Source organism: Pelophylax lessonae (assembly GCF_965119305.1).
Source record: "Pelophylax lessonae genome assembly, chromosome: 12".
Lineage (NCBI taxonomy): Eukaryota > Metazoa > Chordata > Amphibia > Anura > Ranidae > Pelophylax > Pelophylax lessonae.
This window is the reverse complement of record NC_138779.1, coordinates 129,756,309-129,777,380: the sequence shown is the minus strand read 5'-3', so window position 1 is coordinate 129,777,380 and position 21,072 is coordinate 129,756,309. Positions and strand designations below refer to the sequence as shown.

The window sequence follows — 21,072 nt, the reverse complement described above, 5'->3', positions numbered from 1 at the left end:
TCAGCGTTAGTTAGTTCTTCGGATGAAGAGGATCATGCGGACTGGGTCTCGGGCTGATCCCCCTGGTCGCAGGTCGTGGGTCAGTGGCTTCCCAGCCTGCCATCGAGCGTTCAGCCAGGTAACGCTCCTGGCACAGTGAACGACCCATCCCTGTTCGGTGCAGGGATGATTGGTGAGGTGGCTACCTCACTGGACGCTGTGCGGTTTCTTAACCCCCATTTTGTGCGTCTTAAATTGCGACTCTCCCTGCCTCATGTGCAGCGGCTTGTTCGCCTGTGTGGGTCCCCCACGCCATTGTGAGGTAAGTGTATCTATGTGGGGACCTGTCTGTCTGGGGGGGTGTCAGTCTGGGACTGTGTAACCTGCCTCTATTCACACTGCTTGTCTCCCTATCTCTCGGCTGCATGCTGTGGGCTGCAGGGGGGGGGGGGGGGGGAGCTGTGTGACACTGTGTGTGTCAGTCTGGTCAGTGTGAGAAGCTGTGTGCTGTGGGGCATGTTTTTTTGGCATGTTTGGGCATATACAGCGATCGCTGCGGCGATCTGACATGTATTCTTATACAGGGATGTCACGTGTGCATTACTGCACTGTGGAGCGGCGGTTTCGGCGCCAAACGGCGCCATTTTGCCTATACTCGCTCCGGCCACATGTTTTACATGCATGGCGGCCATTTTCTTGTAGCCTCCATAGGCTTTCATAGAGCGCCCTGGCAGCATCACTTCCTCTTTCCAGGAACACCGCTCGAGGCAGCAGCAGCGGCGAGGGTCTCCTCAGGTTTTATCCTTCTGTTCTTGCTATCCATTGCCTGTGTTCAGTTTGCATATTCCCTGTGGGGGTCTCATTGTGCTTGAGTGTGGTGCGGTGGGCTGCGCTTGCCGCGCTTGCTTAAAGGGGCAGTTAACCCTTTATTGTCCGGCATTACAGGGGCAATGGATTCTCAGGAGGGCAAATTTCCTACCGCCTTGGTGGAAAGCCAGGGGACCGCTGTTTCCCCCCCAGGGGGGGATTTAGCCACTATTGTGGCTGGCCTTGCTGCTCAGGTACAGATGCTGGTGGCTGCTCATTCTACTAAAAGGCCCAGAGTTGCTCTTTCCTCTGATTCTGAGGGTGAAGGTGATGGGGCTGTTATGGCGGGGGCCTCCTTATCGGGGTCCCGCTCCTCCCTAGATCTAGTGGGGTCCGAGGTGGAGGCTGAAGTTGAGGGGGTTGATAATTCTCCCCCTGGCTCGCCTGAAGAGCTTGCAATCATGGATGAGTTGATTGCTTCCATAAAGCAAACGCTGCGTTTGCAGGATGAAGTGTGTCCCCCCGCCGCCTTGGCGGCTTATGGGACGCAGAGAAAACGCAGGACGCCGCAGGTTTTTCCCTGCAATGATGATTTTCAGCGCGCTGTTAAGGAACAATGGCGCAATCTGCGCAAACCTTTTGCTGTACCAAGTAGATTCAAGCTGCGTTATCCTTTCTCGCCTTCCACTGATGAAAGGTGGTGTGTGCCTCCCCCAGTGGATCACGCAATTGCGGTTTTAAACAAAGCCACTGCGATTCCTGCAGAGGATTCCCCTGTGTTCCGTGATGCCACGGATAGGAGATTGGAGTCTCTTGCCCGTCATACTTATTCTGTTACGGGTTCTATGCTTAAGGCTCTGTTTGCTTCTCTCATGGCGGCCCAGGCGATCGCAAGTTGGACGCAGATGCTTAGGCGCGTCTTAGTGGCCGATTCGGCCTCGCCGGCGACCCTGGATATGGTGGATCAAATACACCAAGGTGTCATGTATCTGTGTGATGCGGACCTGGACCTGGTTCCGTTGGCTGCACGTGTGCACAGCGTGGCGGTGTTGTCTCGCCGCCTGGTTTGGTTAAAATGTTGGTCGGTGGACCAATCTTCACGTAAGACCTTAGCCAATCTGCCTTATGATGGGTCTCGCCTTTTTGGGGAGTCCTTGGATGTGTTGATTAAGGGGATCACCGCAGGTAAGAGCACTCTCTTGCCCCATTTCCCCAAGGCTAAGGGGACTTCTGGGAAGAAGCATGCTAATTTTCGGCCCCCTCAGGGGTCCTTTCGTGCCTTTCGGCCGCACTACAAGGGCAAGCCGTTCAAAGGTCAAGGCTCTCAGAAGAAGCCCTGGTCTGGGAAACAGAAGTCCGGTCAATCCGGATCTGCAGCCCATAACAGTTCGGCCTGAAGGGGCGCCCTGACCCAGTTTTGGGGTGGGGGGACGCTTGCTCGGTTTTCTTCAACCCTGGTTGGCCCGTGTGCGGGACAGATGGGTTCAGGAGATCGTTCGATCTGGTTACAAGATCGAGTTTCTCTCTCGGCCGGAGAGCAGATTTTTTCCCTCAAATCTTCAACTGTCTCCAGAGCGTTTGCGGGACCTGCACCTGGCGGTGCGGGACCTGAGGGCTCAGGGAGTGGTGGTTCCGGTGCCTCATCGGGACAGATTTCGGGGGTTTTATTCCAATCTGTTCACCGTGCCCAGAAAGGAGGGCAAGGTTCGTCCAATTCTGGACTTGAAGGCTCTAAACCGCTCTGTGCGGGTTCGCAAGTTCCGCATGGAATCCCTGCGGTCGGTGGTGGCTGCCCTGGTTCCGGGGGAATTCATGGCCTCCATCGATTTGAAGGATGCGTATCTTCACATCCCCATTTTCGAGGGTCACCAGAGGTTCCTTCGATTTGCCATTGCGGAGGATCACTACCAGTTCGTGGCGTTGCCTTTTGGTCTCGCCTCGGCTCCACGGGTCTTCACCAAGGTGCTTGCACCGGTTCTGGCATTATTGAGGGCCCAGGGCATTTCTGTCCAGGGGTATCTGGACGACATTCTGGTTCGGTCTGCGACCAGCCAGGGTCTGGAGAAGGACCTGTCTGTCACGATGCAAACTCTGCAGGAGTTTGGTTGGACGATAAATTTTCCAAAGTCGACACTGAGTCCGTCGGTTCGTCTTCTATCACGTACCTGGTGGAGACCAAGCTGTAGAGGGGGCTTCTCTTGCACCTCCTGTCCAACACCCCTGATAGAGATGACAGGCGGTGTAGGACACAGAGTGGCACGAGGGCCGGTATAGCAGGTGATGTCTTGGCAGAAGACTGATGGCTGTGGATCACCGGATGAACACCTGGAACTGGAACTCGGTGATGCTGGATGAGAAGGCAGGAGCGAAGTCGGAACACAAGCCAAGGAGTTGTCAACAGCCGGACAGCACGGGTACAGGAACGTGAGGCAAAAGCGGAGTCAGGATACAGGCCGAAGTCGGTACACAGTCTGGCAGCAAGGTACAAAGGCATAAGGCAAGGCAGGGTCAAACACAGGCTGAGGTCACAGGTAGGCAGGCAGGAATCCAAAGGAGAGTCAAAGGCAAGCCGGGTCAGTATAACGGGAAATCCACAAGCAGGTCAGGGCACAGGTAGACAGGAACACAAGCTGAAAGACCACTCAGCAATGTGCTCCTGTCACCGCTTGGTATAAATAGGCCGTTTGGCGCCAATTGCGTGCGCACGTTCGCGCGTTCGCGCATTGGCGCATGCGCATTCGCACATTCCTTCCCGTGTGCCTGGGCATGCGCACTGAGCGTCTCTTACATTGCCCCCCCCCAATGGGCGGCCTCCGGATGCCCATCTGCAACATCTTCTCAGGATGAAACTGAAAAAAGGTTTGTATTAGATCCGTAGCATGGAGGTTGGCTTCTGGTTCCCATGAATTTTCTTCCGGGCCATAGCCCTTCCATTTAATCAGGTACTGGACAGTACCTCCTCTTTTCCTACAGTCCAATATTGCTTCAACCTCATATTCTTCGTTGCCATCAATAATTTCAGGCGGGGGTGGATCCGACTCACGGTCAGGAAATGGATTGGGTCTGGTAGGCTTCAGTAAGGACACATGGAAGACAGAGTGAATTTTGTATGTTTCCGGGAGTGAAAGTTCGTAGGCAGCAGGATTGATCTGTCTCTTAATAGAGAATGGACCGATATATCTAGGTCCCAATTTTTTAGATGGACATGACAGTTTCAAATTAATGGTGGATAACCAAACCTTGTCTCCCGGTCTGAGGTTCAGATCTCCCCTTCTTTTCCTATCAAAAATTTTTTTGTTGTCTTGCTGTGCTTTGACAATGGCGTCTTGCAATAGCTTGTTGTTGGTTTGCAAAAATGTGGCTCTTTCCTGGACTGCAGGAACCGAGGAATCAGGCATCACATCAGGTATAAAAGCTGGGAAGTACCCATAGTTTGCAAAAAACGGGGCTTGACCCGTGGCCGAATGCACTGCGTCATTATATGCAAACTCTGCCAGGGGTAAAAGTGATGCCCAGTCATCCTGTGAGAATGAAGAAAAACACCGGAGATACTGCTCCAGGGTCTGGTTTGTACGCTCCGTTTGCCCGTTCGTTTGTGGATGATAGGCAGAGGAAAAGTACGTGTCGATTTTCAAAGTTCTGCAGAGGTCTCTCCAGAATCTGGAAGTAAATTGCACCCCCCGGTCTGAGGTGATGTTGCTAGGTACCCCGTGGAGCCGAACCACTTCCTTGATAAAAGTTTGGGCGGTTTCCATTGCTGAGGGAGTTCCTGACATAGGGATAAAGTGGGCCATCTTTGTTAATCTGTCGACCACCACAAAGATGGTCGTGAATCCTTCAGAAGGAGGAAGCTCAACTATAAAATCCATATTTATCATCTCCCAAGGCCTCTTGGGAATGGGCAAGGGCCTTAGTAGACCCCAGGCTTTGGCCTTGTCATTCTTGTTCCGAATGCAGATTCCACAAGTGCTAACATAATTATGGCAGTCAGACCAGGCCACCAAAAGGACCGTTGTACCAGGTCAACCGTCTTAGATATTCCAAAGTGCCCTGCCAAGGGGTGATCATGGCACAGGCCGAGGACCTTGGCACGTAGACTTGGGGGTACGAACACTTTTTGGTTGTAAAAAAAAAGTCCCTCTTGTTCCTGAAGGCACATACCTGATGGTAAAACATCCCTTGTGGACGCCTGCTTCAGCTGTGTTAACAGATCTGTTTGCAACAGTAGAAAACTTTGGGCCGGCAGGATTGTGTCTACTTGACTACACTCTTCGTCCTCTGGGTACATGCGGGATAGCGCATCAGGTTTGCCATTCTTGGAGCCCGGCCTGTAGGTGATATGGAAGATAAAACGAGAAAAGAACAGTGCCCACCTGGCTTGACGTGGTTTCAGTCTTTTAGCTGTTCGGAGGTACTCCAGATTTTTGTGATCGGTAAAGATCAGGATAGGGTGGGATGCTCCTTCTAACAGGTAGCGCCATTCTTCCAAGGCTACCTTGATGGCCAGTAGTTCCCGGTCTCCAACATCGTAGTTCCTTTCTGCTGGGCTGAGCTTCCTGGAAAAGAAGGCAACAGGGTGAAGAAGAGATTTCGTACCTGAACGCTGTGACAGGATCGCACCAACGGCATTTTCTGAAGCATCCACCTCAAGAACATAGGGTAATGCAGGATTTGGGTGTTGTAAGATAGGTGCAGTAGTAAATAGGACCTTTAACTGGTCAAACGCAGCTTGTGCTGCCGGTGTCCATTGGAAACGGGTACCTTGCCTTGTTAGCTGGGTGACCGGAAGGATAATAGCGGAGAAGTTCTTGATAAACTTGCGGTAGAAATTAGCGAATCCAATGAACCTCTGTGTGCTCTTCCTGTCTGTGGGAGTGGGCCATTCGAGGATCGATTTGACCTTTTGGGGGTCCATGGAGATCCCAGAAGTGGAAATGACGAGTCCCAAGAATTGGATTGATTCCTTTTCGAACTCGCATTTCTCGGCCTTCGCGTATAATCCATGGTCTTTTAGGCGGCCGAGAACCTTCTTGACATGTTCACGGTGTACTTGGATGGAATCTGAAAAGATAAGAATGTCATCAAGGTAGACAATCATAAATAGATCAAGAAAGTCTCTGAAAATGTTGTTTACAAAATGCTGAAAAGTGGCTGGAGCATTGCACAATCCAAAGGGCATGACAAGATACTCGAAGTGTCCGAATCTTGTGCGAAAGGCGGTCTTCCACTCGTCGCCCTCGCGGATCCGTACTAGATTGTATGCTCCTCGTAGGTCAAGTTTTGTGAATACCGTGGCTGCCCTGAAACGTTGGAATAGTTCAGGAACCAAGGGCAGAGGATATCTGTTTTTGACAGTAACCTTGTTCAACTCCCGATAATCAACACAGGGGCGTAGAGAATGATCCTTCTTTTCAACAAAGAAAATACCAGCCCCCGCGGGGGACGTAGAGGGCCGGATGAAGCCTTTTTTCAGGTTTTCATCAATGTAAAGGCGTAATGCCTCGAGCTCCAGTTCAGAGAGGGGGAAGATACGCCCAAACGGTATCTCAGCACCTGGTAAAAGTTCAATTGGGCAGTCATACGGCCGGTGAGGTGGTAGGATGTCTGCTTTCTGTTTATCAAAGACTTCCAAGAACTCATGGTAAGCTGCGGGCACAAGTTGGGATGCAGAGGGATCAGGTTGCAGGCCCAAAAGTGATGCAGGTTTCCCAGGACTGGGCTGGAAGCAGTTTTGTTGACAGTAGGTGGATGGAAATGCCACTTCTCCTGACTTCCAGTTTATCTGAGGATTGTGTGCTTGTAGCCATGGAATACCGAGAATGATAGGGAACAGAGGAGATGGGATAATGTCCAAACATAAGTATTCTCGGTGGCCTTTATTAGAGATAGCCAGTAATGGGCAGGTTTCTTGGGTTATAGGCCCAGACTTGAGATGGGATCCGTCAGCTAGATGGATAGATAGCTGGCGGGTCTTTGCTTGCAGAGGGATTTGATGACGCTGAGCAAAGTCACTGTCCATGAAGCAGCTGCAAGCGCCGGAGTCAATAATGACTGGGACTTGGATGGTCTTTCCGAGAATCTGTAGCGAGAGAGGTAGGGTAATGTGAGTGGACAGATCCCTCCTATAAGTGTTTGCAAGGTAAGAAGGGAAAGCAAACTGAGACTTACTAGGCCGCACCGGGCAGGTCTGAAGGTAATGTCCGGCCTCCCCACAATAGAGGCATAAGTTGTTCCGGCGTCTTCGCAATCTCTCCTCAGTGGTTAGTGGCGAGCGTAAAAGTCCGAGTTGCATGGGCTCCACACTGGAGGTTGTGGGGAAAGAGACAGGTGGACGAAAAGCCGGAGGTGACGGCACTTGAGGCAACATCCAGGTAGGTCTGGAACTTCCAGCTCTTACCACTCTCCGTTCCCTGAGCCTGCGGTCAAGCTGGATAGTAAGACTAATAAGGTCATCAAGAGAATCAGGCGTACCCACTCTGGCAAGTTCATCCTTAAGGCCCTCTGATAGGCCGAGACGGAATTGATGCCGTAAGGCTGCATCATTCCAGCCTGTATCGGAAGCCCATCTGCGGAATTCGGCGACATAGTCCTCAGCAGGGCGGCGGCCTTGTTGTAACGTATGTAGGGTTGCTTCGGCTGTAACAGATCGCTGGGGGTCGTCATAAAGCTGCGCCATTGCTTCGAAGAATGATGAGATGGTGTTCAGGGCTATACTATTTTGTTCCAGCAGACGGTGGGCCCAGGATTGCGGCTCTCCGAGAAGTAGAGAGATCACGAACCCCACCTTGGTGGATTCAAGTGAGAAAGTACGTGGCTGCAGGGCAAAGTATAGCTCACAAGAATTCCTGAAAGCCCGGAATTTGTGTCGGTCACCCGAAAATCGTTCTGGAGCAGGTACCCGAGGTTCTGGTGGTGGCAAAACCACTGCAGGTGTAGATAGAGCCCGTTCGGGCACGGAGGACCCAGGTGCCAGGGTTGCCGGGATAGAAGCCATGGATTGGATGCGACCCTCTAATTGGAAGTAGCCCTCTTGCAAGGATTTGACTGCTTGGGTAAGCGAAGCAAGTTGCTGGCATAATGTCTCTAGAGGTGAAGCCCCTCTCTCGGTCTCCGACATCTGGCTGAGAGGTACTATCACGTACCTGGTGGAGACAAAGCTGTAGAGGGGGCTTCTCTTGCACCTCCTGTCCAACACCCCTGATAGAGATGACAGGCGGTGTAGGACACAGAGTGGCACGAGGGCCGGTATAGCAGGTGATGTCTTGGCAGAAGACTGATAGCTGTGGATCACCGGATGAACACCTGGAACTGGAACTCGGTGATGCTGGATGAGAAGGCAGGAGCGAAGTCGGAACACAAGCCAAGGAGTTGTCAACAGCCGGACAGCACGGGTACAGGAACGTGAGGCAAAAGCGGAGTCAGGATACAGGCCGAAGTCGGTACACAGTCTGGCAGCAAGGTACAAAGGCATAAGGCAAGGCAGGGTCAAACACAGGCTGAGGTCACAGGTAGGCAGGCAGGAATCCAAAGGAGAGTCAAAGGCAAGCCGGGTCAGTATAACGGGAAATCCACAAGCAGGTCAGGGCACAGGTAGACAGGAACACAAGCTGAAAGACCACTCAGCAATGTGCTCCTGTCACCGCTTGGTATAAATAGGCCGTTTGGCGCCAATTGCGTGCGCACGTTGCGTACGCACGTTCGCGCATTCGCGCGTTCGCGCATTGGCGCATGCGCATTCGCACATTCCTTCCCGTGTGCCTGGGCATGCGCACTGAGCGTCTCTTACATCTTCCCTACCTGGGAATGATTCTGGACTCGGTGCAGGCGAAGGTCTTCCTGCCGGAAGACAAACTCAGAACTCTTCAGGAGGAAGTCAGGTCCATCAGGGACGTTCCGCACTCGTCTCTGCGGACGTGCATGAGATGTCTGGGATTGATGGTCTCGGCCTTCGAGGCGATTCCCTTCGCCCAGTTTCACACGCGGGGTCTCCAAGCGGAGATCCTGTCCAGGTGGGACGGGCGACCTCAATCTCTGGATCTTCAAATCTCGTTGAGTCATCGCACCAGAAGAAACCTTCTGTGGTGGCTCCAGTCCCCGTTGGTGTCCGGGGGCAAGTCGTTTCGTCCTGTCTCGTGGACGGTGATCACCACGGATGCCAGCCTGTCGGGCTGGGGTGGTGTTCTGGGCGTTCTGTCCGCCCAGGGAACTTGGTCGGAGGGGGAGTCTTCCCTTCCGATCAACATTCTGGAATTGCGTGCGATAAGTCTCTGTCTTCATCGCTGGACGGACCGGCTGCAGGGCTGCCCGGTTCGGGTGCAGACGGACAATGCCACGGCGGTGGCCTACATCAACCACCAAGGGGGCACCAGGAGTGCCCGAGCGGCTCGAGAAGTGGCCGACATTCTGTCTTGGGCCGAGACTCATGTCCAGGCGATAACGGCGGTTCACATTCCGGGGGTGGAGAACTGGCAGGCGGACTATCTGAGTCGCCAGACCCTGGATCAGGGGGAATGGTCTCTCCACCCGGCTGTCTTCCAGATGTTGTGCGCAAAGTGGGGTCTTCCAGATGTGGACCTGTTCGCGTCTCGTCTCAACAACAAGGTGAAAAGGTTCGTGGCAAGGACGCGCGACCCTTGGGCAGACGCGTCGGACGCGTTAGTGGCCCCGTGGCATCAGTACAGGCTGATGTACGCGTTTCCACCGATTCAGTTGCTGTCCAGGTTCCTTCGCAGGTTTATACTCGGAACGCAGCACGGTGATTCTTGTGGCACCGGACTGGCCTCGCCGGTCCTGGTACGCAGACCTCGTGAATCTGGCGGTCGACGCCCCGTGGCGTCTGCCTCTTCGAGACGATCTACTGTCTCAAGAACCGATATACCATCCTGCTTTACAGTCGCTGGCTTTGACGGCCTGGCTGTTGAGACCGAGGTCCTGAAGGAGAAGGGTCTCTCTCCAGAGGTCGTTCATACTTTGATCAACGCGAGGAAGTCTTCCTCGGGGAAGGTTTATTACCGTACTTGGAAGGCCTATTTTGCCTGGTGTGAGTCCAGGGGGTTTTCACCCCGCACGTACTCGGTTTCCCGTGTGCTGTCTTTCCTTCAAACGGGTGTCGATCAGCGTTTGGCGCTGGCTACGATAAAGGGTCAGGTGTCTGCACTGGCCGTTCTGTTTCAACGTCCCGTGGCTTCCAACTCCTTGGTTGGCACTTTTGTTCAGGGTGTGCGGCATCTGGTTCCTCCTAGGAGGGATCCTTTGCCCCCTTGGGACTTGAATCTCGTTCTATCTGTGTTACAACGTGCTCCTTTTGAACAGATCAGGGAGATCTCGTTGTCTATGTTGTCCAAAAAGGTCGCCTTTTTGGTGGCGATCACTTCGGCTCGCAGAGTGTCGGAGCTGGCAGCTTTGTCCTGCAAGTCTCCGTACCTGGTTGTTCATTTGGATAAGGTGGTCTTGCGACCTAATCCTTCCTTTCTTCCGAAACGAGTTTCGGAATTCCATCTTAATGAGGATATTGTCTTACCTTCGCTGTGCGCGAAGCCTAAACATCCAAAGGAGGTGAGATTGCATTCTCTGGATGTTGTTCGGGCGATAAGGGTTTACCTTAAATCGACTGAGTCTTTTCGAAAGAAGGACTCCTTGTTTGTTCTTCCAGAGGGTCCTCGGAAGGGCATGGCGGCTTCGGCCTCTACCATCGCCAAATGGATCAGGCAGACCATTGAACAGGCCTATGCCTTGCAGGGGAAGGTTCCCCCTGTGCCTGTGAAGGCGCACTCTACTAGATCTTTGAGTACGTCTTGGGCGTGTCGTCATGGGGCTTCTGTAGCCCAGGTGTGTAAGGCGGCGACTTGGTCGACCGTACACACTTTTACAAAATTCTACAAAGTAGATGTTCAGGCATCGGCGGATGCTTCCTTTGGCCGCAAGGTTCTTAGTGCGGCAATTCCCTAGGGTCCCTTGTTGGGGACCTCTGGCTGTTGGGATGGGTTTTTTATCCCATGGTTATTTGTCTTTTCCTGGGTTGTTGCTCCTGTTGAGCACTTGTTTTTTCCTATTGCCCAGCTGGTTTCCTTCCTTTGGTAAGGTTCCTTTCTTTGATGCGGAGACTGCGTTGCCTTTTCGGCGCGGATGCGTTTCCCACCCCTCATGTTTGCACTGCTTTGGGACGTCCCCATATGTGACGAATATGAAGAGGCGGCGACTGTCGGAGGACGTAAGAGAAAACGGAATTTTTGTAAAATCTTACCTGTAAAATTCCTTTCTCTGAGTCCTCCGACAGTCGCCGCCCCCGCCCCTCTTTTGGGGTTTGGTTGTATACTCTACTGCTATTCCACTAAAACTGAGATATGGTTGCAGGAAGTAGGAGGGTATTGACTGAGGGGACCACCCCTTGAGGGTGGGATATGTTAAAAGCTTTAATGTTAACATATTCTGTTGCCTAGCTACTCCTTCGGAGCAAAGTCTAATACCCCATATGTGACGAATATGAAGAGGCGGCGACTGTCGGAGGACTCAGAGAAAGGAATTTTACAGGTAAGATTTTACAAAAATTCCGTTTTTTTGTTCAGATGCTCCCGTGAGTGATAGGTGGTAATCAATGCCTCTTACCAGATTTCACCAGGTCACACCGACCTGTGACATCGCTGGTACACAAGACTTCGGGGTTTAGCAGGGACCACTGCTAAATCCGGAAGTCTTGTGTACCAGCGGCGTCACCTCCGTTTGAAGCATTGGAACGCACCCCAGACCGCTCCCACGCTACAAGGGGATCACAGAGACTAGTAGTGACCAGAGGAGACTACACACATATTGCTCCAAAACCCTTGCCATAGCAACCAATGCTCATCGCCCTGTGCCAGGTGGGCCCCATTAAATGTAAGCAGCCAATTTTATAGTTTTTTATTGATTTTTTAAAAATAAACAGTATTACACTATATTTGGCTTTACATTGTCTCCCTGCATATCGGCTTGAGATCTACTAATAAATGAAGTATAAGGAGGATTAAGGAGAAGGAGGAATTCATTTCATACCATTTCCTGATTTCATGGTATCATACAAATAAATAATGAGGAATGGAGGAGTCCTGATGGTTTGATCCACCCTATATTAATAGGATCAAAGGCACTTGAGGTCTGTGTGACCTGGTGAAATCTGGTAAGAGGCATTGATTACCACCTATCACTCACGGGAGCATCTGAACAAAAAATATTGATTCCTACATCACTGCATGAACTTTTATATCACAGTTCACTATTATTGCACTATTTATTTATTATCGTATGAAAAATATCAATAGTTTAACCACTTGCCGACCGCCGCAAGTTCATATACTGCGGCGGTCAGCCCCGGCCAGGCAAAGTGACGTACTGGTACGTCACTAGCCTGTCACTGGCTTGTGAGCCAATAGCTGACGAGCGCACGCCCGCTGAGGCGCGCGCCCGCCCTGGCTCGTTCACTAACAAGTCAGTGCGTGTCACCGGCGGACCCGATGTCCGCCGGCACTCGCGATCGTAGGGAGGGAAGGGAGAAAGGCAGGCGGCTAATGTAAACAAGCCGCCTGTCATTCTCCCCTGTGTAAAAATGGAGATCAGACGGTTCTACTATGTAGGACCGTTGATCTCTGTTTTTACACTAGTAGCCATGTCCCATCACAGTTAGAAACACGCCCCTAGGACACACTTAACCCCTCCCTCTCCAATACAGTTAACCCCTTCCCTGCCAGTGTAATTTTTACAGTAACAGTGCATATGTATAGCACTGATTACTGCAGTAATGTCACTGGTAACCCCAAAAGTGTCAAAAATGTCAGTCAAGGGTCCGATCTGTCCGCCGCAATGTCACAGTCCCGCAAAAAAAAAAATCGCAGATCGCCGCCATTACTCGTTAAAAAAAAAAACAAAAATGACACAAATCTTTCCCTTTGTTAGTTAACGCGATAACTTTTGCGCAAACCAATCAAAATACGCTTTTTGCAATTTTTTTTTTACCAAACATATGTAGGATAAAACAAATTGGCCGAAAATGTTAAAAAATGTTGATTTTTATATTTTTTTGGGGGAATTTCGTATAAAAAAAATGTGAAAAATATTGTTATTTTTGCAAAATTTACGCTTTTTTTTGTTTATAGCGCATGATCAAAAAATCGCACAGGTGATCAAATACCACCAAAAGAAAGCTCTGTTTGTGGGAAAAAAAAGGACGTCATTAGTTTAGGTACAGCGTCGCACGACCACGCAATTGTCCGTTAAAGTCACGCAGTAAAAAATCGCAAAAAACCCCCTGGTCAGGAAGTGGGTAAAATCTTCCGGGGCTTAAGTGGTTAATTAATTTATTCAAAAGATAGCATTTATTAATTTATGTATCAGCATAATTCCATTGAATCATATATTGAATTAGCACCTTAACTTTTGCAGCACTTTAATTTTGCACTACTGTAGCACTTTATTGATGAATGTATGAAATAATACAGCCACTGACTGTCTTTAATATACAATTATTGTATAACAAGCATTTAGTATTCTTTTGCACATTGAGCAAGCACTTTTTATTTATTTGAGGAACCATTCACAGCATACTGCACAAAAACACATATAAACTTTCAAATGTTCTTGGCCTGTTGGAAATCCTTGAGTAAATAGCTAGCAGCTTTTGGAAAACTAAATTGGATCGAGGCACTGAGGACTTTAATGGTACAGTATGAACTCACAATACACCGATATAAAAAATAACACAAAAATGTATTATAACAAAATATGTTAAAAAAACACCCATAGAGGGAAATTTAAACATCAGACAAACAATGTCAGCAAGTGGAACAGATAAGTGATTGAAACACAACAAAATTCCTCTATTAACGGCTTGGAGAATGACTGGATTGTCTACCCAAGGTGGCGGACCTCCAAAGAAAATCACCAGTTGTACTCTACATGTTTTTCGGGTTTCCAAAATCTCCTGAGAGTGCAAAATTTGGGCAATTTGTGGGATAAGATTCAGGTTCTTATTGGTATCTGCTTACCTTTTTATATTTATATTTATTTTTACCGATATCTATCTATCTATCTATCTATCTATCTATCTATCTATCTATCTATCTATCTATCTATCTATCTATCTATCTATCTATCTATCTATCTATCTATCTATCTATATTTATTATATATTGCACTTGATGTTGTATATTAAATGCAAGTTTATATTTTTTCTATTATTTTTTCATAGTTGGGAGAACTCTTATTTTGTACTCAGGAAAAAGCTAGAGTATTGTAAAGGGTACCTACATCCCAATCATGAACATATAATCTAAAAAAATGTATAGTGGGGCAATGGAAGCAGAATTTTAATGGTACCTCCTTAAACGGGAAAGATGAATCCAATGAAAAAATCAATGATATTTGATTATACAGTTGTACTTTACTTAAAAGTCTTTTTTAAACAAACCTTCATTTCATTTTTGTATTTATAGTGTAAACATTTTTTCTTGCTGTTTTGGTGTCCCATTCCCCTGAAGAAGCGGTTCTCGGCGAAACATGTCGGGATTCTTTGGGAGCTCTATACACTCACAGCTTTACCAGTGAGGGAGTGAATATAGGAACAGTATCCTCCCTCTTGGTTCTACAGTATTATTTCACACATGCATATATGTTTTTACTACTTGTATGTTTCCATTATGTGTAATCTTTTGCTTTTCTTTGTGTTTTGTACCTTAATAAAGTGTAAATTTTATAGATTTTTCATTGGATTATCTTTCCTGTTTAAGGACGGTACTATTAAAATCCTGCTTCGCTTGCCCCACTATACATTTTATAGTTTTTTTAGTTTATATGTATTCTTTCATAGATTGAATCATTCCTCTTGAAGCTCACTCCTGAAGAAGCGGTTAACCCGCGAAACATGTAGAGTACAATTGGTGTTTTACTTTGGAGGTCCCCCACCTTGGGTAGACATTCCAGTCAGTCTCCAAACCGTTATTAGAGGAATTTTGTTGTGTTTCAATCATTTATCTGTTCCGCTTGCGAGTGGACAATCACATTGCTTGTCTGATGTTTAAATTTCCCGCTATGAGTGTTTTTTAACATATTTTGTTATAATACATTTTTGTGTTATTTTTTATGCTATCAGTGTACTGTGAGTTCATACTGTACCATGAAAGTCCTCAGTGCCTCGATCCAATTTGTTTTCCATATGTCAATTTGTAGGACGAAGGTACAATTTTCTATTTTAATTATTTGTTTGTGTAGCACATAGCATATGTTCAGCTAGTAGCTTTTGTTTACATTGGAAATAGTGATTTTAATTGCAATTTCTGAGACATATTGAAATTTGATGGTCTGGCAGTTAAACAGTTACAATTTCAGCTGGTGAGGAGACAGATGGAGGACAGGTTACTATGGAAACCAGAGCAAACAGCAGCTGGTGAGCTTGTTATTATCTGTTCAAGTGCTGCGTAGTAAGAAAATAAATTATTTATTTCATAACGCACAATATTCCATAGGGACCCATTTACATTTGTGCGGTACATTAATGCATGTTATGTCATGCGCTAACATGCATTGCACTAAAGTGATTGTAAACAATCACCTTGTAAAACATCCCATTTAGTTTAAAATAGAAATGATAGGCAAAACATTTTTTTATAGATATGAAAAAAACATTATAAATACCTTTTTCCTTTTTTTAATAAATGATCAGATTTCCTATTTTCTCAACTGCTTAAGAGCTGGGGGGGGAGGAGAAACAGCAGCACACTGAGCTTGCCAGTGAATGGCAGTGTAGGGGAGGGGGCGTGTCAGGACAAGTCTGATTATTGGAGGAGAGCACAGGGAGTTCCCAGCACAGATAGAGAACTGACCACTGTGTGCTCTCTTGCTAGTGTGGTCAGTTTTTAATTGGAAAGCAAGAGGGCTGGCAGGAACACCAGGGATTTCATACAAAGGAAGAAATATAAAGAGTACAGGATATTTTCTCATACAAGTACGTGATACAGCAGGCACATATCAAGAATATGAAGTGTTGGGGTAATAAACTTTAAATCAGCCTTCTGAAGTGAATGGGCTTTCAACCCACACAAATGTCCCAATTAACAGGTGTCACAAAATTTTTGCTGCAATGCATATGTATTGACAGTGCATTGGGGAGCTATTCAAAATGAACCACCATGAATGTACCAGCCAGCCACCCACAGGCCCAGTGCCAGACAGCCAGCCACCAACAGGCCCGGTGCCAGACAGCCAGCCACCAACAGGCCCGGTGCCAGACAGCCAGCCACCCACAGGCCCGGTGCCAGACAGCCAGCCACCCACAGCCCGGTGCCAAACATCCAGCCACCCACAGGCCCGGTGCCACACAGCCATTAAGCATTAAACAAAAATTAACATGTTCAGTACCAGATTTGTGTCAAAAATTGTCTTTATTTTTCAAAACTTTAAATGTACAAAATATCGGCCCAAAATATCGGTATAGGCCCTGAAAAAAACATATCGGTCTATCCCTACTTTACACGCACATGAACTTTAATGGCATCCCAGTCTTAGTCTGTAGGGTTCAATACTGAGTTGGCCCACCCTTTGCAGATATAACAGCTTCAACTCTTCTGGGAAGGCTGTCCACAAGGTTTAGGAGTGTGTCTATGGGAATGTTTGATCATTCTTCCAAAAGTGCCTTTGTGAGGTCAGGCACTGATGTTGAAATAGAAGGCCTGGCTTACAGCCACTGCTATAATTTATCCCACAGGTGTTGGGGTCAGGACTAGGTGAAGGCCAATCAAGTTCCTCCACTCCAAACTCGCTCATTCATGTCTTTATGGACCTTGCTTTGAGCACTGGTGTGCAGTCATGTTGGAACAGGAAGGGGTCGTCCCAAAGTTGGGAGCATGAAATTGTCCAAATTGTCTTGGTATGCTGACGCCTAAAGAGTTCCCTTCACTGGAACTAAGGAGCCAAGCCCAAGCTCTGAAAAAAAAAAAACCCACACCATAATCCCCCCTCCATCAAATGATTTGGACCGGTGCACAAAGCAATGTGCATTAAGACACAGATGAGCGAGTTTGAGGTGGAGGAACTTGACTGGCATGCACAGAGTCCTGACCTCAACACGATAGAACACCTTTGAGATGAATAAGATTGAAGACTGTGAACCAGGCCTTCCCATCCAATATCAGTGCCTGACCTCACAAATGCTCTTCTGGAAAAAATGGTCAAACATTCCCATAGACACACTCCTAAACCTTGTGGACAGCCTTCCCAGAAGAGTTGAAGCTGTTAGAGTGGCAAAGGGTGAGCCAACTCAATATTGAACCCTACGGACTAAGACTGGGATGCCATTAAAGTTCATGTACGTGTAAAGGCAGGCATCCCAATACTTTTGGCAATATCATTGATCCCCATTCCTAAAGCTTCAAAAGGCAGGACAGCTTAAGAATGAGCCCACACATTTGCCCTGATAGAGAACTGCTTTCTATGGGGCTCTCCCGGAAGAGAAGGAGCATCGCGGGGGGACCCCAGAGAAGAGGATCGGGGCTGCTCTGTGCAAAGCCATTGCAGTATAACATGTTTATTATTTTATTTAAAAAAGATCAAAGCTTTAAAATCACTTTAATCTCTACCGTATCCTTAAAGCATGTATTCGGTACAAGTGGGTGGTTTAGAAAGCGTTTCCTGTTGAATTACATTTGAGGTTATGACATTCGCTTGTGCACCTGTCAACAGGTTGAACCTTATTTCCTTTGCTTTTTTTAACCTCGTTTCATTTCCTGCAAAAACATAACAAGGCTGATTGTTTTAGATTGAATTTAGAAAGACAGATTATTGGTAGAGAGTAATCACTGGAATCATCTTGGATGCTGCATCAATATTCTGCACGTCTTTGAAGCAACGCTTGGTAGAATAGTGTTCGCTGTTTTTTTGACACATTTGAGATTTGGAAGCAGAAGAATTATCGGGTAAAAGCACATAAAATGCATCCTAATAGGTCAAGATACAGATTAGGCAATCTATGAACACCCTGATCCAGATTTATAGCAAACTGGTGATTTGCCCGTGCAGACCAGTTCTGTTATATAGTTGTCAGCCCTAAGTAGGTTCCAAATTCTCGACTCTGGAATCAAACAAGAAACGTGATGCGCTTTCCTGCGTGATTCCTGTACATTCCCCTGCAGTGCGATTTTCAGACATTTTATTTGAATGCACTAAAATTGCACCAGATTGCACAAAACAAGTTGTGCCTGCACTACATTTGAAAAAGGTGCCGCACCAAATTGCATAGTACTGCAGTTCCATGCGATCTGGTGCCGTAAGCGCACTGCATTTGCAATCTGAATTTGCGGTGCCATTAACAATATATTGGCTCCCTCAGCAGATCACAAAGGCAGTGAGTTTTGAGCACAGTGTGGTAAAGACGCATGGAATGCGTCTTTCCCGCACTGGGTTCTTGTGTGAATCTGGCTGTGACATGGGACTTTCTGTCTTTGCTTCTGGCAGTTAAGTAGAACTATAGGCAAAACTTTTTGGTTTCATTTTAGATGGAGTAAGGGAGGGTTATAACCCCGATCTGATTTTTTTCCGCAATCTGTGTCCCATTGTGGAGATTTTCCTTCACTTCCTGTCCCACAGCCAAACAGGAAGTGAGAGGAAACCCCTGCAAATTAAGAGAATTCCTTGGGGACCCCTAGGCCCCGTTAGAGAATTTCCCCTCTATTACTTTTTTGGGGACAGCCCAAAATTTGGGATTTTCTTTTACTTTCACTTTCAATGATAATGGTAAACAGGACAAATAGAGAGGGGGAATCTCCTTAACGCGGGCATAGACAGCAATAAAAACTGACAGAGGGTCTAATCCCTCTCCACTCTATTGAAGATTAAAAAGAAAAAAGTATGGCGTTTAGTTAGGCTTCTTTCACACGGTCCGCCTCCGTAGGCGGATCTGTGCTGCTCAGCGGGGGATCGATACACAGATTCCCGCTAAGCAGGTGACAGCTCCCTCTCTGCTCTGTGTGCGGAGAGGGAGTTGTCAGAGCCCCATGCATCTCTATGGGGGAATCGGATGAGAGTGGACCGCCTGTCCGCTCTCATCGGATCCGATCCCCTGGATGGATGGAAAATAGGGTTTCCATCCGTCCAGATTTCACAGACAGGATCGGATGTGGATGGCAGTGTCTGTCAGCGGACATGTCTCCACTGACATCCGCTGCCCCATAGGGATGCATGGGGGATCCGATCAGATCCGCCTAAAAAACTGACAGGCAGATCTGATCGGATCGCTCGTGTGAAAGAACCCTTACACTTTAAATGGAGCAGTAGAGGAGTATAGGAAAGGTAAGTATGTGCCACTTGGTAGAGGAGCAGAAAGGCAAACCTGTTGCTTTGCCATGCATGGGCAAAGTGCAGGTTTGCTTTATGCTCTAATGATTAAATTAGTTGTAAACCCTTATATAAATGCACTAAAGTGACTAGCCTCAGGTGGTACACAGAGATGAAAAAAAAATCCTCATACATGAGTTGTACCTGTTTATCTGCAGCTATCTTTTGCCTGTAACTGTTCAAAGTGTACAGTTTACACAGCATTTCTGATCAGAAAGCAGGGGGCAGGGATCTAATGTCACACACTCCATAGCATAGGACAGGGAGCTGAGAATAATTTGAGACCTGAGTGGAGGAAAAGACACAGTCCCCTCCCCGGATAGCATGAATAACTTGCTACAAATTTGTGGCAGTGTTGAATTGCAAGTCTGTTAACTTGCTGCACATTTTCACCGCCAAGTTGTACACTTGCAGAGCACTTGAAGCACAAGTTCTAGCTGACACTTTTCAAAATTCGGCCACAGTGACCCCTGTGGTAGGATTATTATTACACAGCATAACTGAACCACACCTTGCTGCAGAAATGTTTGCAAAGAAAGTTGACCTCGAGTCATGCAATGCGGACTTGCTGTAATTGTGTGACAAACATGTGAAGCCTGGCAAGTCTAAAAATAGCTTAGCAAGTTTTCAAACTTGCAGCTCAATTGCTTGCTATCTGGGTCTACACAATCTCATATACACAGTTGAGGCTGTCAATCACAGGTTGTGTGCTGGGGCCCCCTGCTCACCTCTCTGGATACCTTGGAGTCGCCATAACCTGTCAGAAGTGATTCATGTAGATAGCAGAGGCAGGACACAGCAGACAGAGATCACACTCAGTGCTTTGGACTGAGGCAAGTACACAGTACAGAAGGATATGCTTTGTTCAGTTTTCCTTTTAGTGTGACAATGTTGCAGTGTGGAATATTTTACAGCAGATGGTGAGGTTTGCCTGCCTAGTCACAGAAATCATCCAGGAAACCATAAAAGGCATTAGGATCACCATAAAAACATAAAGATGGTGGCATTTTTAAACCATGGGAAACGGAGTGGAAGTCACTGGAGGAGTTCTTGAAAAAGTGACCAACAAAATACTTTTGGCTCTACCAAAGCCTTAACAGTACCTTGTGTATATGTCTGCTTAAAGGATCTACATCCCAAAGCTATACTGAACTTATCAGAATCCTCTGTCTCTGTTACCCATTCCTTTATGCTGATTTTCACTCTTCTTCTGTCATTGTGTTTCTATAGGTCCAGAACATACAGAGATGTCAGAAGAGGAGTGTATGTTCCATACACTCAGGGAAAATGGGAAGGGGAATTGGGAACGGACTTGGTTACAATTCCACATGGACCCAATGTTACTGTTGTGGCGAATATTGCAGCCATCACAGACTCTGACAAATTTTTTATCAATGGTTCCAACTGGGAAGGAATTCTGGGACTTGCATATGCTGAAATTGCAAGGGTGAGTAAATGTACTGTATACTGCTGTCACACCCTGTAGTTATTGTCAAATTTGGACACTAAATAAAATATTGAAAATTTAAGGAAAATTTTACTTTTTTCACAAAACGAAATAAACAGTAATACATTTTTCAAATAATTTCAATAGAAGCATAAACCCATTTAAAGTGCACCTGCACTTTTAAGACTTCTCCCCTTCGAGTGTTAAGCCTAGTACACATGCAACGATTATCGGCCGACCAATCGTCTGTCTTTTGTCCAGAGTGGTGTTTTGTTGGTTGGAATGTGCCTAGACTGCACTCGAATTTTCTCGCCCAACAAAATTCTACTTCTGAAGTGATGTCATGTGTTGGTTTGCTTTCTTTGTGTTCTTTCTTCTCTGAGCATGCCCAGTCTTGCTCATTAGATTTTTCCCTGTGGAAATCTGTACTGACTGCACGAAAATCGGCCGTGTTTTGACGGCGCACAAAAATTTTATAGCCTGCACAC

General features: G+C 47.4%; 1 protein-coding gene across 1 annotated transcript in view; it reads left to right on the top strand.

The window, feature by feature from the left end:
• Window positions 1-21,072, top strand: part of BACE1 (beta-secretase 1) — a 105,330-nt gene that overhangs the window by 42,740 nt on the left and 41,518 nt on the right. The window contains exon 3 of the mRNA XM_082273394.1: window positions 20,368-20,584. Coding sequence (XP_082129520.1) covers window positions 20,368-20,584 — 217 coding nt within the window. The remainder of the gene's footprint in view (window positions 1-20,367; window positions 20,585-21,072) is intronic.